General features: G+C 42.2%; 1 protein-coding gene across 1 annotated transcript in view; it reads right to left on the bottom strand.

Annotated features, from left to right (window-relative positions):
• Window positions 1–2,995: 2,995 nt before the first annotated feature.
• LOC104497262 (serine/threonine-protein phosphatase 2A 55 kDa regulatory subunit B gamma isoform) overlaps window positions 2,996–15,939 on the bottom strand; it is a 59,621-nt gene continuing 46,677 nt past the window's right edge. The window contains exons 8-9 of the mRNA XM_010140495.1: window positions 13,723–13,814; window positions 2,996–3,486 (exon numbers count right to left, since the gene is read on the bottom strand). Of these exons, the coding sequence (XP_010138797.1) occupies window positions 3,195–3,486; window positions 13,723–13,814 (384 nt within the window). The 3' untranslated portion in view covers window positions 2,996–3,194. The remainder of the gene's footprint in view (window positions 3,487–13,722; window positions 13,815–15,939) is intronic.

Genomic DNA, 15,939 nt, shown 5'->3' with positions numbered 1-15,939 from the left:
CTAGCTTGAAGGGCATATGCCAAGCCAGCTTTTTATTTTCTTCTTCTGTTTTCTTTTTTTCTGATTTTCCCCTGGGGTAGAGGTAGACAGAACGCTGTGGGGGGAAAGAGAGATGCTGCTCTGCTGGTAGCCCTCCGTTTTGTCACCTGGGCCAATGTCTCATTTGGGAGGCCAAGCCTGGACACCTCCCAGACGTACCCTCACGGTCTGCTGCGCTGGAAGGTCTCCAACCAGGCCAGTGATGACAGTAATGCAAATTTTTTTCCCTGTGATTGTGCGTGTGTCCCTTCCCATTGTGCATCTCCCTTATTCCATCTGCTGGAGGCTGAAACTCAACATCTCCTGAAGTCTACCTTGGGCTATGAGCAGAGGAAAAATCTCGTCCATGGCATGAACCAAAAGTGTACCTCCAGCTCTGCTGTAACTGTCCGTGCACACTCTTCATCACGCTGACCGCCCGAGCCAGTCCCATTCACGGCTCTGTGTCTACTGTTCTACCTGCCGCAAGACTTTGAGGTCACGTGGGAGCTTGCCCTGTGAGTCCCTATCCCTGTGACTCTTCCTCAAGGAGCTAAACAGGTCTTTCATGCTGAGCTCAAAAATAAGCTGTGCCTTGAAGTCATCTATTTATGCCTTTTTGGTTGTAGTTTTATTGAAAAAGCTGGTATTAACATATTTATATTTTTATTCAACAACAGTTAGCTAATATGTGCAACACAAAGAATGCAGCCATGAACAACAGCTTTCAAAACATTCAGATTTACCAACTTTACCACCACTTACTCTACACCACTGAAAGCTTAAACTAAAAAGAGAAAGAAAGTTGGAAACGTTCACAATGACAATGTTAACTTTCCATACATTCAAGAAACCAGGAAACCGATCTGTAGCAGTGATGTCAAAGGCAGGAACGGAATACTGGTCTTTGAAAGGTTTCTATTTATTTCCTCTGTCATCACTTTTAATGGTATTTTGGTTGGGTATTTCATTAGTTTTATAAAGCTCCAAAGATATATCTCTTTATTTAATTTTAACATGGTTTTTTTCTTTTGGTACCCAAAGCTGTAACAGAGTAAGGTACTTCAAATCAAAAACAAAAAAATTGCTGTATTAAGATCTCCTTATAGTAAGTTATCTACAGAATCTTACTTGAGAGTGTTAAAAGCTAAATATATCTTTTACAGTAGTTCTAGCTGGAATTGCCAATATAAGCTGATAGCCTTTTTTTTTTTTTTTTTTTGAGCTGCAAAGGTTAATGGAGGAGGCCAAAAGTCAAAGAAATTGTATGACACCCTTGAAGCGGTTGTTTGGCATTAACAAGTTTTCTATACAATTTACCACATTCTTAAACCTTTTTACAAGGGGGAGGGAAAAAAAAGGTTATTTTGTTAAATTTCATTAGAATAACTATGTACAAATACTGTCCATGCCTGCTACAGCATACAGTATTTTATGAACAAACATTCCTCACTGCCTTTAAAATAAACCTATGCATTTCATACCCTATGTGTTTCGAGTGGCTGGAAACTGATGCACATGCGTTTGTGCTTCTACACACAAAATACACAGCACTGGTCTAGAAAACTTCAAACATACAGATTCCATGTGTTGTGTTAAGATGTCATATAAAAGCTGTAGTCTTTGTTTTTTAGTTCTCGTAAGCAGATTTTCACCCACCCTTTCCCCCAAACCAAAATACAAAAGCATGCAGATCCCTCCATCAGTACATTCTCCACTTACCAAGAAATCAGTGCATAATGGCTTAAAGATTTTTTTTTTTAATATTGGCAGATTAACAGGTCATCTGAGTTATGCTCTTTTGTTTATGGTTTGAGGAGAAAACCTTTGGGATATTAATTTTTCGGCCAGAGCTATTAGGGATGCAGCAGAACTTCCTTTTCTTGGATTAAGAGGACTCCCTGCCCACTGTCCCGTTCTCGTATAATTCTTGCACGTGCTACACCGATTGCGTGTACTTTCCTTCTCCATTTACATCACTATTCATTTTAAAACAGAGAGAGATCTTGTGGGTTTTATGTGGAAGAAGGTTTGTTTGGTTTGGGGTTTTTGATTTTTCCTATTTCTCCAAGAATAATTTTATCTCCAGCAGTGGACTCACTCAAAAGCATTAAGTTCACTGAGCAGTGCTGCACCTCACAGTACCGTTTTTTTTTAGTTACAGATACCATGGCATTGCGTGTGTTCCCCAAAGGTCACGGTTAAAATAACATGCTGCAACCGACAAACAAGGGACCTTCTGAAGTGTCTAGCAGTGACGTTACTTTGCTCCCACTGAAGTCGATCGTTGCTTTCAAGGACAGCACTTCTAGCCAAGGTTTGCAGAACTCCAACCCCCAAACGGTAAGACGGGTTTGTGCGTCACCTGCCAGGCTGTGCCTGTCCAGCCAGTCCCTCTGGAGTGGCAATACCAAGTTTTTAATAGTTCTCCATGTGATGAAGAATATTAGTTATTGATTTAAACAGAGCAAGGAGATCTATGGAGAATAAACTTCACTGAGTAACTAAACCAGTCTGTCACTTACTCACTTGGGAAGCTGAAGCACAAAGAAATGTGAATAAATAAATAAATAAGAGGGTGTTGTAAGGAAAGGAATGGGATGTGGGAGACAGGGAAGCTTTTCACCAGCAGGGATCCTGCTTCCAGTTATAACTGTGATGTGGCCCCTTCCACGTGCCACGTGCTCTAAAGGGATGTGGCCGTTCATTCACTCAAACAGGCTTGGCTTAGTTGAAAGACAGGAAAACTTTACTGAAAAGAACAATAATCAAGAGGTTGAGGCAAAAAGCTCTAACAATGTGGTAAATGCTGCGGACTGCAAAAGCCGGCAGGGCACCAGAACAGCACGGTCTTGTAAACCACTGAAACCCCTGAAAGGACTGACGGGAGTCGAGGAGTCTCAGCCCTCCTCAGGCGTGCTCCCAAAGTGAATAAGTACCCCTGTTTGTTTAAAGGAACCAATACAGACCACAGTACTGGATTTGCAGTCGTGCCTTTTACTCATACAGTTGCAGTGATGGAAAATAGTTGGCTTGCCACCAATAATGATACAGGCTGAGGGATGAAAGGATGCAACCTACGAATCCCACCACAGAAGCCACAATTTTTGTGAAGATCACATCCTTCTACAACTCTCAAGAGGCTGGTTTGTAAGTATAGAGGGATATTGATAAATCTAGTGCATTTCTGAGTTCACTTTATCCTGAAATATGTACAGATTGTTTGTCGCTGCTATAGCAATGATGTTCTCAGTTGGGTGCCACGCTGTGTGCAAGATCTTCTTAGTAAAGTCCAAACTGTCAACGCTGATGTCATCTTTCCTCCTTTTGCCTCCGACGCAGACTCTCCGGGGCTTAAGAATAGCTCGTGGTTTACTGCTCTCTCGGGATGCCTCCAAGGTGACATCACGTTTGGTATTTCGGTCAAACATTCGAAAAAAGTTGTTATATGCACCTGTCATTATCACACTATAGAGAGAAAGAAAAAGAGAGAAAACAAAGACAGTTAAACAGCAGCTTGCGGGAACTCTACTGACATGACTGGATGAGGAGAGCTGAGCTTTAACCTTAGGATAAGACATCTTCTGGTTTCAGCTGGAAAAGAATATAAAACAGGATTTCCCCCAGCACTCCCCAGACTGTCTTCCCCTCCCCTATTATTCAATGAAGACTACGGTTACCCCAAAAATCCCATCCTGACGCATGCACAAATGTCAGGACCCTGACACCATGAGAGCGACTTCACAAAACAACAAAGGTAATATTTTTTAATAAGTTCTTTTTAATTACCCTCCAGCTTTTCATGAGCATTTAAGGATCATATATTTCAGGCTTTTCTCTTTCTCCAGAGCTTTATCTTTTCTGACAGCTGAGATTTACCATGATTTCAGAAACTGTCTTTAGAAATACTTTCCAAGTACTTCAAATCTCTTGATACAGTAGTAAGCTTTAGCACATAATTAAGTATTTTAATGAGCTTTTTGAAGAAAGGTGTTTTGAAAGGTCTTTAAAAAATCACAGAGTTTGCACAAATACTTTCCAGAATAAACCCTTTTCCTTTCTGAAGCCATAGACCTTGCAAGTCTAGACGCCACTAAAATTTGTATTTACAATGATTCTTAGCAATAAACACACTGATAAACAGGATTCTGTCATCTCTTGTATGAAGCTTGAATAAAGCTTCTAGTCAGGCTACACTTCTGGGTATGGGCAAAAGGGACAGAAAACATACCTCAATTTGGATAAAATTTACCCCATTAATCAGCTTGTAGTTTGAAATAATGGATTGCTAGTTGCTTCATTCCCCCAGTCCCTAGGGGAGGATATTTTGTCACTAACTGTAATGAATTCAGGATTTCATCCACAGCCCTCAGGTTATTGGATTAGCATAATCATGGGTTTCAGAGCCTTGTTTGAAAGCTCATCCCCTGTGAACTTTTTCCATATGCGAAGCCAGGGACGTGCTCTACTCTCCTTCCTCAGCCTCAGATAGGATGTTTTTTCCTGAATTTCCATTCTGGAAGGACAATGCACCCCAAATGCTCTCCAGGAAAAGCTGTACAGTTGAAGGACTCAGGCAATCAGGAACTGCTTTTCTAGTACAGCCCAACAGAGCATATTTCACATGCTTCATTTTTAATAAACTAACCTCCATCTGACATGAGAGTTGCTTTAGCACTTTGCTGTTGTTTCCCATCAGGGAGGAATCCATGTGGAGCAGCACAGCGGCCAGGAAGCCACGGCATATACAACCATGGGAGAATTCAAAGGCAGAACTATACTCTCCACCATACAGACGTTTGCTAGCTGATTAGATTAGCTGCTCCTGGGTTCAGGAGCTGTCTTACACTATGCGCACAGCCTCCAGCCAGTGTTGCCTTGATCTCATTTGGGGCTATTAAGAGTTACTGTAATACAAATGAATAACATACTGAAAAACACACAAATGGGAGCTGTGTAGCTGACTGCCTTTGCACTGCAGCTACTGACTGATAGCACTGTAGGGTAACTGGAGCAGGTGAGCTGGGTTTTGTGCTGTGAATCACTAGTAGGACTGCCAGCTCCATCCTGCTTCTGTGTTTGCTGAGAGCATACTGGAGTCTGATGACAGCTGATGCCACACTGAGCTTTCTGCAGCTCCTGAAGTGCTTAAGGACACTGCTGCACATCAGCTAGGCACAGAGCAGAGCAGCAGCATGCACAGCCCTCAGACACAGCTCACCTACAGCCTTCCCTCTCTCAAATGGCTGCTTTCCTGAGGTCTGCAGGCAGCACACAGCTGGCTGCACTGCTGCTCTGCTGCTGTGTTTGGGGGTGTGTAACAGAGGCACATATCCATACGTAGCTGCAGCCAGCCCTGGCAGGGAGCTGCCTCAGCAGGACCCACCCTTGAGCTGTCTGCAGCGAGCCGAGCCCTTCCCTTCCCTTCCCTTCCCTTCCCTTCCCTTCCCTTCCCTTCCCGCAAAGGCCTGGCACAATCCTGCTTAGTAAGGCACAAGTTAACAAGCTCACAAGCTTAAAAAAAACAAAAAAGCCAGTGTGACAGCTTGATAAAACATTCCCCAGAAGCTGCAGGCAGCTTATTGATCAAGATTAGTGCCCATTTCAGAAATTGAACCAACAGCAGTAAATCTAATGTTTCACTCCTTCCAAATCACCATGCCTTGCCATTACCGCTCCTGCTGTAATGGTTATCCACAACATGAAAAAGTCGAGGTTATTTCGTATCTCAGTGCTAACACACACAATTTGTGATGCAAAGAGCCCAGTACTGTGATTTCTTACCCCCCCAGGCAAAATTTTGGAACAGGTTCATAATGCTGGGGTGCTTTGTGCCACGGGCTGCAGAGCTGTGGTTCCCAGGGGGATGAGGAGCATCCCTCCCGATGAAGGCAGGAACTGTCAGGGGAACAGTTTCCACGCAGGCACCAAATGCACAGAGAGGTGTTTGTCAAGAATGTTGTTTTAGGAGGTTTTGCTTGCAGTAAAACTGCCTTTCCAGTCCATTTGCTTTTTAATTTCTTGAACTCTCACATATTTTTTAAAGCCTGCTTTCTTCCATTGGATTTACTGCAGTTATTTTTTTTAACATATGTAGATCACTGCTTTTTATGCTGGCCTTGGGTTTGTTTTTTTTTTTTGCAGTTTAATGGCTCAGTAAAAAATAGCATTATGTAAATGAGAAAGTGCCCATTCCTTTTCAAGGTCACAAACACAGATGGATTATAACCTTACCTGCTGCTTAAAATAACAATAAAAGAGGGTGAGAACAAGATGTAAGCCTGCACTTTATTCCTGTTCAGGAAAATGTAATGTACAATAATGGAATGTCTGTGATAAGGAGAATTTTTTATATATATATTAGAATCAAAATTGAGGATTCTGTTCTATATTTCCAGGCTCTGCTCTGCACAGCAGTGTTACGATGAGTGCTTGCACAAAATCTGGGCAAGTGGCGCTGGTTAAAGAAACCAAAGGAAGCCCCTCACCAGAACACCCCACACTAATTCACTGGTGTGTAAGGAAGCAGCCCGGGAAGGCTCTGCAGAACCATCTTTCATGGTGCCTAGGAAGCAGGTCTACAAGTGTGCCACGCACGGTCAGAGGTACCATCCTCTCAGCCGAGAGGGGTCATTTGGACACAGAACTCACTCCAGCGCACCGTGAGGCGCAGCGTGCTGATAGTTCAGGCTGGAACAAAGCTGCTGGTAGACTGTACCCAGCTCAAGCCACTACAGCTACAGGCAGCACGATTAAAAAAATGTTATTTTTAAAAAGGAAAAAAAGCACAAGAAAACCCCAGTGGCAGTGAAATGGTTACCACTGACTACATTTCACGCACTGTCAGCCTAGCCAGTGTCCTGGAAGGAGAGGCAACAAATGCTCAGCTCCGTGCTAACCCTCCTGCACTGCCCCATGAGGGGAACATGTTTCCCTCTCCACTTGCTGCTGCTCTGCAGAGCACACAGGGTACTCTGGGCTCCCTCTTTCAGAGCTGCTTCAAGCAAGGTCTGAGGGTTTGTGGCAATTCCTCAGGTATGTGTGTTTTGAGCGACAACACAAAATGCTAATAATTTGTCCAGCCTGCACTGACACTGGGGCATTCTTGCTTTTTAATGACGCAATCTAAGGCATCTTCACTGCCAAACTTGAGACCTTGTGTGGGGTTGCTAAGGCCCCAAGTCTTATCCTTTTTTATTTTTTTCTTTACAAGCAGGATGAAAGGATGCTTACAGAAGGTAAAAGGAGGAGAAAACCCCAGTGCAGACCAATTCTAGTTTTATTAATTGACTTTTCTTCTTACTCCCTCCCTAGTCACGACTCTGTTCTTTCTTTCTCTTTCTTCTTCTCCAATTCTGACTCTGGTCTTTACCAAACTTTGTTTACCATCCTTTGTTCTTTGCTCTGTCCTGTCTTTGCTTCACTTTATCATTTCCCTTTCTCTATCACTTTTTCCTCCTCTCACGTATTCATTTCACTTTTGGAGGTCTCACTGCTCACCATTTCTACGCGATCTCCCACTAACTCTAGTCTTGCTTACTCTCACAGGCAACTTGCTCAGCACTCAACAATTTTGGGCTTCCATCCTTGCCTTCTCCTTTGGGGTGAAGGCTGGAGAAATGAGCTGGTGTGCAGGTCTACTCTCTCATCGCATAAACAAGACTGGTTCCTGTGCTCTTGCATCTGGCAGGAATTTGGTAGTGCAGGATGTGGCACCAGAGATGACAGAACACTGGGAGATGTGCAGGGCTGGGCTGGTCATTCACCAGCTTACCATGGGACGCAGGGAAGGAAAAGCACTGCTGGCTGTCTGTTTTGCAGGAACTTTTATTCTTGCCAAGGGCTGTAAAAAAGCATTTTGCATGCAACCCTATGTACAATCTGCTTTTTCAGCTGGACAACGTCACACAGACCTTGATGACCTTTCGGCAAACTCCCAGGAGCTCAGTCCATTTGGGCAGGAGAGGTCGTTTCAAAATTAGCAGAACATTAACTGCTCCGTCTGTACAGTAACCACAGAGCTCAAGTTTCTTCACCCTGTGCCATGCTGATCTGGTAGCCAGCAGTATTTCAGGTAAGGAATTTTTTCAAAAGTCAATTTCCAATCAGTATAATTGTCATGGAGCAAAGGATTTGTGAAGAACCTGCTTGCACTGACAGAATACTCAAAACTAAATGAGCAAGTGTTTACCTATGGATAACAATTTTATTTTGCATGATGCCAGTAGTTGCACCACTGTTGTTTAATTTAAGGCTAGAGTTCTAAGGTCTACAGAAGCACCCTATCAGCTACTTATGCCTTCAGAATCTTTAAGCACTGTAATACTCTTTGTTAAACAAAATGCTTCAGTATGTGGCTTTCCCCTCTAAGAAGTTCTTCTTCTGTGGGAGGTCAACAAATTCCCTACTTCATCAACGTCAAGGGCATCTGAATAGGATTTCAACATTTGTACTAAACTGCAATGAGATCTTCCACAATATTTTTAGGCATTAAGATTTCATCAAACATGCCAGTCACTAAGAACTGGGGTATCTCTTTCTCATATCTGTTATTCCCATACTTCGTTCAGATTTCTTTATCGTAAGCCAAGCTCTTAAATGTCATCCGTGTTGCAGCCATCCTTGCAGGCAACGGTTTTTATCAAAACTGCTCCATTCATCTGCCTTCCTGGATGCCAGGGTTTGCCCTGCAGCTCTGGGTGTATCTTTTAGAATTAAGGCTTGCTTAAAAACCAAACCATATGCACTTCACATTGCTTTGTGTTGGTTTTGTTGTGACAGGTTTTTTACAGACTCTTTTGTATTAATTTTTGGGCTAATTCTGGCCAAGATTAGTCTTCCCAGATGCACAGAAATTTTTATTCATCTGCAGATTTCTATTGCCCAGAGAAATACAGCTCATGTCATAGCTCTCCTCCTTCTCTGTGGCTCAGGAGACCACAGAAGCCATGGGACAGCGTGACAGGAGAAAGGCTGGACAGGGCTTCAAGAATCAGCACACACCAGGCTGAAGAATGATAGAAAAACCAACATAGGCCAGCTAACCTGCTGGCCCTCACTGCAAATCTGGCAGCAGAACATCATTCCCTGAGGCAAGAGAGGCAGGACATCAAATCCAAGCAGGTGTGAGGGGAAAAGACTCAGACAGCAGCTTCTACCAGAGCCTGCCTCCAGACTCATAAATATTTGTAAAGGAGTCCCTCAAGGCACTCAGCATGAAAAGGTGAAACTGTCTCCCCAATTCTATTTTGAGCTCCCAAATTTGCAAGATTTCACTATCATGTGCACCAGTGCAGAACAGCACCTAGGCAGTCTCCTGAGATTGACATGCAAGGTCCACCAGGTCTGATTTCATACAAGCTGACCTTATGAGAAAAAAGGATTGGTTCCAGGAAAACTATTCACAAACTCTTTTTACAGGAACAAAAAAAGAGATTTATTACAACAAAGGGAAAGGAGGAAGAACTGCTACAACAGTGGGGGTCTGCTGGCATATCAGGGAACTTTCCTTTACGCTGTGCTGTGTGAAGGAACTGACTCCCCATCACAAACAAGGAACTTCTTTAAATCCGCTGGGGAGTATGCTGATTGAAAAGCTTGAGACATCAGATCCAGGGCTGTGGCACTCCAGGACAGCTGGCTGGAATAAGACTGGGTATAAGAACAGGGGGTGCCCAGACCTTCCAGGCTAGTATTTGAAATGCTGAGCCTTGAGAACAAAATGATATCTTCTAGCTCTCCAACACAGAGCGTGCTGCCAGGCAGGAAGAGACTGTTAACATCTCATCCACCGGGACCTGCCAATTCCGCCTGATTAGAGTGAAGGCTGACAGATATTCAGTGGGATGAATGACAGCTCCGTAGGAAAGGACTGACTGAACAGTTGTATGTGACTTCACTCATATGCTTACATCATATCACTTATCATGATGGCATTCAGAAGTCTCCCTGGAAGGGTTCCCAAATACCCATTCATTTGAAATCTTAAAAAAACAAAATAGTAATTAAGGTATTCACTCTACTATCATAAAGAATTACTACTCTCTTTTTTTTCTTTTACTGTTTTCTTTATCTCACAAACAACTGCAAAAGTGCTAAATTTTGAGGTAAAATAGAAATAACAAAATGAATTTGGTTATGGTGGGAAGACAACATTATTAAAAGACTTAACTTCAGAAGAGAATGGAAGAACTAAATTAAACTGCTGTATAAATAGAGCTCACATTCTACAGTCATGCAATGATGTATATACAATAAAGATGGCATGATTTTAGTGTAATATACTCATCTACAGATAATATGTGCTCATCTGGTTGAATTAGTCTAAGACCCCAGCTTGACTCCCTCCCCTGACCACTGTTGTTGCCAAAGTACATAGTGATTAATGTGCCCTTCAGCAATTGAGATCGGCTCTGTCTGATTGTATTAGTTCCTGTTCATTGGAGTAACTGAGCATCAATCACGTTCTAATTGGAGCTCATGTACATTGGGTTTTTTTGTAAACAGCTACCCTATCAGGTTCTATCATAGCCTAGATTAACTCCTTAGTAATGACAAAGATTAATGAAAAGTATTTTCATCTAAATAATAAACACTCCTGTCACTTTAAATTGTCACTGTAGCTTTAAAGTCTACAAAAGATGAAAATAACATGTTTAGAACTGCAGTTATTACTGTAATAATATCCATACTGTACTAGAGCATCTCTTAAGAGTGCCACTCTTAAAAGGCATTGCTTACCTTTAGCAGTAGTCCTTTTTAGAAAAAATCATACCAAAAGGATCCAATTATGTGACCTTACTACTCAAAAGAACTGTTCTTTAAGAGTTACTGGTACCCAAATATAATTTAAATTATAATCCTCCGAAGAAAAATAATCCTTGTAGTGTGTAGCAAAACAACACAGTACTTGTCATAGCCAGAAGCAAGAATCTCAGAAGAGTGAAAGTTCATCAAAAGGTGAACATAAGCGCCGGTACATTTCACTCTTAAACAGAAACAACCAAATTAAGGAGAACCTTACCTTTTGTCAAATGTTGCCAGCTACTCTACTCCACAGTTTCTCACAGTCAGGAGCACTGTATTGTGTTTAGTGACAGGTTTGGTAATTGAGCACGACTAACAACGCCTCAGTGTCTGGGCAGTACAACAAATGAAGCCCTCACAATCTAATGTTCGCACTTAATAATTACTCACTGCATTGATCTTTCTGATCTGTCAAGTAGGAACAAAAATATTACGCTCATTTTAAATCCTAAAATTGAATAGTATTTCTATTATTATCAGACAGCTATCCAGACAGTGGTTTTACTGCACTAATGAGGATGGCAGCACTTCATTCGACTGCAGGAAAAAGACTCTGGGCCTGGGAACAAGTGGCTGTCCATTCTGCACAATGCACTGGGAATTCCCATCAAAGATAAGCAAAAGGGTTCGAAAGAACCTGGAAAGCCTTGAATCTTTGTCAAAGTTTCGCAATATCTAAAATATTCAGTTGTGCTCTTCTGGGCCGAATTTAGGCAGGGATCAAGCACTGGCTATATTTCCAAGAAATGCTTTAATGTTGATATTTCTAGTGGGATCAAACTCAAGCAGTAACCAGTCTACCGAGACAACCTTCTGCTAAAACATCCATTCATGCATGCATTTGGGAGATTTAGAGAAAAACCCTAAAACCCGAATCTTCCCCTAAAACTTCTGCGGGTCATTCCTACTTTCTGAACTCTATTAAAGCCATTTCCACAACAACTGGTGCCCAAGTTGCAGTTAGAGCAATCTGGGAAGCATTTTGCCCAGTGTGGTCTACCTATGTCATTTAAAATGGCCAGCAGTTTGCATCACAGGGGATACTCAGTGCGGAGATAATCCTTGTCAGAAAACACACCACCTTGGCGCGTGGACAACAGAGATAAGATTGTCTGCAATATTATCCAACTGCATAATAAACAATGCAAGGCAGAAGTTTTACTTCTCAGGAAAGACAGAATCTCCATTGGGCAGCTACAGGAACTGAGCAAAGGAAAGTAGTCCAAAGCGAAGATGCCCCTTGCACAGCGTTAGGCATTACACTTCATCTGCATTTATGGAACACAAGACTGGAAGAGACTTGTCCGCACTTCTGAGTTCAGACACTTGTCATTTTAACCAACGTCTTCTCATATAACTGCTTTTGCAAATTTCCCAAGCACCATCATCAAAACAGTTGGGATTCTTACATCTCCACTACTCAGGTTGGTAAGACTGCTCCACACTGTCACTGTCACTGTCTGGACAGGTATGAAGTACCCCTAATTTCTAGGATATAATTACCTGTTGTCAATACCAATTTGCAACTGAGTTATTATCATTCACATTTATCTTAGCTGGATCCTCTTCCTCCCCAGGTATACCTCTTTGATACACTTATTAGAAGCAAGGATAATCTTGGCTTCTCTTTTGCCAAGCTGATCAAAAACAGACTCCTGCCCTCTCCTCTCTTTGGAGCAGCTGTCCATTTGCCGAAGTAGTTCATCATCCCTGGAGATAAGGGACAAGAAATGTGTAACTGCAGTCCAAAGGTCTTTGAATAAGACCCTGACATAATGTCACCACAACTCCCTTCTCTGCTGGATGGATATCCTAGTCTTGCCTGTTCAAGGATCAAATTCGCCTTTCTCACAGCTGCCCCATGCTCTGTTTCATAGTCCTTGCCCAGTTTGGGGGGAAAAGCCTGCTTCAAATACAGACAAACCATTTTTCTCTTTCCCAAATGAGAGGCTGAGCTGAAGGCACAGTTCCAGGCTCTCCGCAAGTTCCGAACTTTTGCCTCTTGGCTCCTAGCTGAGCCAGGAGTCACTGTGTGCCACTCAAAATTGGCTCCTGTCCTCTCTATCACATGCATTTTTTAGACTGCCAATCCCTTCCACAGTCACCTAGCATATGAATGTCCCCGTGTTGCCAACTGATAAGATAAAGGTTTGTGTTTTCTTTTAACTAAAATCCTCGCCTTGCATTTTCTCTTGTATTTCATCCATTTTTGTTATCCCAGTTCTCTCAGCTGCTCAGTTCTTCCTGTACAATATTCCTACTCCCCAAACTACTGCCACCATTTGCTAACATTACGGCATTAGCACACTGCATCCCCACTTGCACCCTCTGACTTGTTGTTGCCAGATTTTCTCATTAAAATATTCAACAAGATACCATGTCCAAGACAAAAGCAAGGACTTCTCCTTCAGGGAGAGGGACTGCTCTGATGGAGGCACGATCTGAATATGGCAACAGTTTGCAGATAATCAGTGGGTGCCTGTGACTGCGTTTCCTTGATCCCTGTTCCAGTAAATGAACGGAATTTCTGAGGCAGCTCATGTGTAAATACAGGATCACACACGCTTCCTTAGTGTGTTGGTGGGGCTGTGTGAGTTGGCAGCATTCTTTTTAACTTTTGCAGCCTACTTATCATTTTGGTGAAAATGGACAGAATTTGAAGGGGTTTTTTTACCCTTCAGGCACGAGCCAAGTTTAACAAGGTATACATCATGTCTAAGGAGGCCAGAGACACAACTGCACCAACATCTGAACACCTTTCACCAACATGAACACTGGTATGTAAGATGCAAATAGATGCGGAAAATAAACGCATAACATTTTACTTTCTGATTGTTCCCCATCATACGGGAGCAATTTTGCTAAATGAAGTGAGTGATGGACACAAGGACGGATTACCTGTCTGATCCATTCCACGCACATTCAAACTTGTCAAAGATGCAGTCATTTTCATAGAGGGAACACAACTTACTCCTAAGGTAATCATGGACCTGTTTCAAAGAAAATTACTTGTTATTCTTGAAATAAAACAAAATATAGAATTCCACAACCAGCCCCCCACTCTCTGCTTTATCTCCCACGTTCACTTTCAAAATATGCTGCACAGATTGGTAGGTTTGCAGAAGATACTGTGTTTCAACTCTAAAGAAGCTATCTGTACTTTTCCACAGGCCAATTAACCAGGCGCTACAGAATTACTGCTGAAGGAAGGCATGAAGCATACCTCCCTCAGCAGGCTGCAGACCACCCCTCTTCAACAGATTTGTTTCCTGGTTGGGTGATTTTCTCAGTCCCAGCCTAATTCCCAAAGACATTTCACCAGCTGATACCCTCGATGTGTTAATTAATGTGCAAGAAATCTAATTTAAATAGTAACAAAAATGTCGTGTTCCAAGATAAGTGGACTCTCTCTTGTGGCAGAAAGAACCTGGCTCTATTAAAAGAGCCTCCACTGTATGGTATTACTTATATTTGGGTAAGGTATTGCAGAAGCCAAATAGTGAAAGGTTGTAGTTGCACAAGCTGCAAATTAGAACACTAATTTAGCCCAAGGGTATCTCCTATTTGGCTGAGATTTAAAACAACATTGTACATTCTCACTTACAAACTTGAAAAATGGGACTAACCAGCAGAAGACCTCTCCTCTGGGCCACACATCTCTGCTGAACAAGGGTTATCAGAAAGAGACAGATTTCATGCAAACTGGTTCAGTCCTTTGCTGTATTTGATTAGTTTTCCTTCTAGATGATTGGTTTCATTCCACAAAGAAATAATGAGCTAGAAAATCCCTGCCTAGGCGAATCCACTAACGCACTTTCACTCCTGATGTTTTCTTCTAGCTGTTGTAGAAACTGTAAAACAAAGATGTGCAGATGGCCTCAGAGCACACATACTAATCCAATAGCCGAGGGACATAATTTATCTCTGGCATACAAAGGTAGTGGTTCTTGCAAGTCCGGGGGGAATTCCTGCTCATGGATGCTCAGCATCCTTCTCTGGCCTGAGGGCATAAACATTTCTTCTTGTAAGATAAATTCTATGAAGACCAGATTAGGGACAATGACCTTTCACTTATATTTTCTTTAAACTAACCCATTTTCAGTGGTCAGATTCTACAGTATCCTCAGAATATTTGTAACATAAGGTCATTAACAATTACAAATTTTAGTTGTGGATCAATTTTCATTAACAGATGGGTGAACACTAGCTGTATATCAACAGATAATGTCTTAAATAGCAAATAATAAGCAAATGGTAGATGCAGATAAAACATTTCCCAATCAAATGCATTTACCCTCATGGTGAGTGATAGGTCAGAACGCTTACGGTACTGATGCAGTTTCTTGCACTCTCTGTAATTAAAAGTCTTTCATCTTCTCTCTCCTTAAAGCCTCTTACATCAGCAATGTAATTGTTACAGGACTGGAGTTCTTTCCTTTACCATCTCTGTGAGCTCCCAAACAAGGAAGGAACAGAGAGGTTGGGTATGGAGAAGGAAGTAGATTGCATTTGCCTCACTGACTGTCATTTCTGGGTCTTCCTCTTGTTACCGTTTCCAGCAGCCATCTGTCATGACCACTGTCATGTATACACCCGTTGTGAAGTGTATCCAACTCCACAGCTTGGAGCTGTGCCCTTCTGTCAGCTTTGTCAAAAAGCAATTTGCAGTTCCTCTCTCAGACTTCTTACTGATCTCTTCAAGGTCTCAGCTCCTTTTCCTTGACTGACCCTGTGTGCAGACTTGCACTACTGCCTTGGACAACAAGCTTGCTCTTCATGTGGATCTTCATGTGGACCCTTTGACTACCACACTTGACCACATTCAGACCCTCATAACTAATATATAATAATAATAACTAATATAATAACTAACTGGAGGAAAAACTTCATTTTCACCTTGTTTGCATGTTCATCTGCCACTACCAATTGAAGGTAAAATCAGATTTGCCTTGTCTGTTACATATTGTTCTTACCATGTATGAACAGTACTTGAACGCAAACCAAATTCATTCCTAATTAATGACAAAAGGCACTCTTCTTTTCTTCAGTGCACTGTTTTAGGTCAGACCTTCATGGAACTATCTTGTAACTCCATACTCCAGTCTAACACAGCAA

This window comes from Buceros rhinoceros, unplaced genomic scaffold (genome assembly GCF_000710305.1).
Source record: "Buceros rhinoceros silvestris isolate BGI_N320 unplaced genomic scaffold, ASM71030v1 scaffold1777, whole genome shotgun sequence".
In the NCBI taxonomy this organism is placed as follows: domain Eukaryota; kingdom Metazoa; phylum Chordata; class Aves; order Bucerotiformes; family Bucerotidae; genus Buceros; species Buceros rhinoceros.
This window is presented reverse-complemented; position numbering and strand designations above follow the sequence as displayed.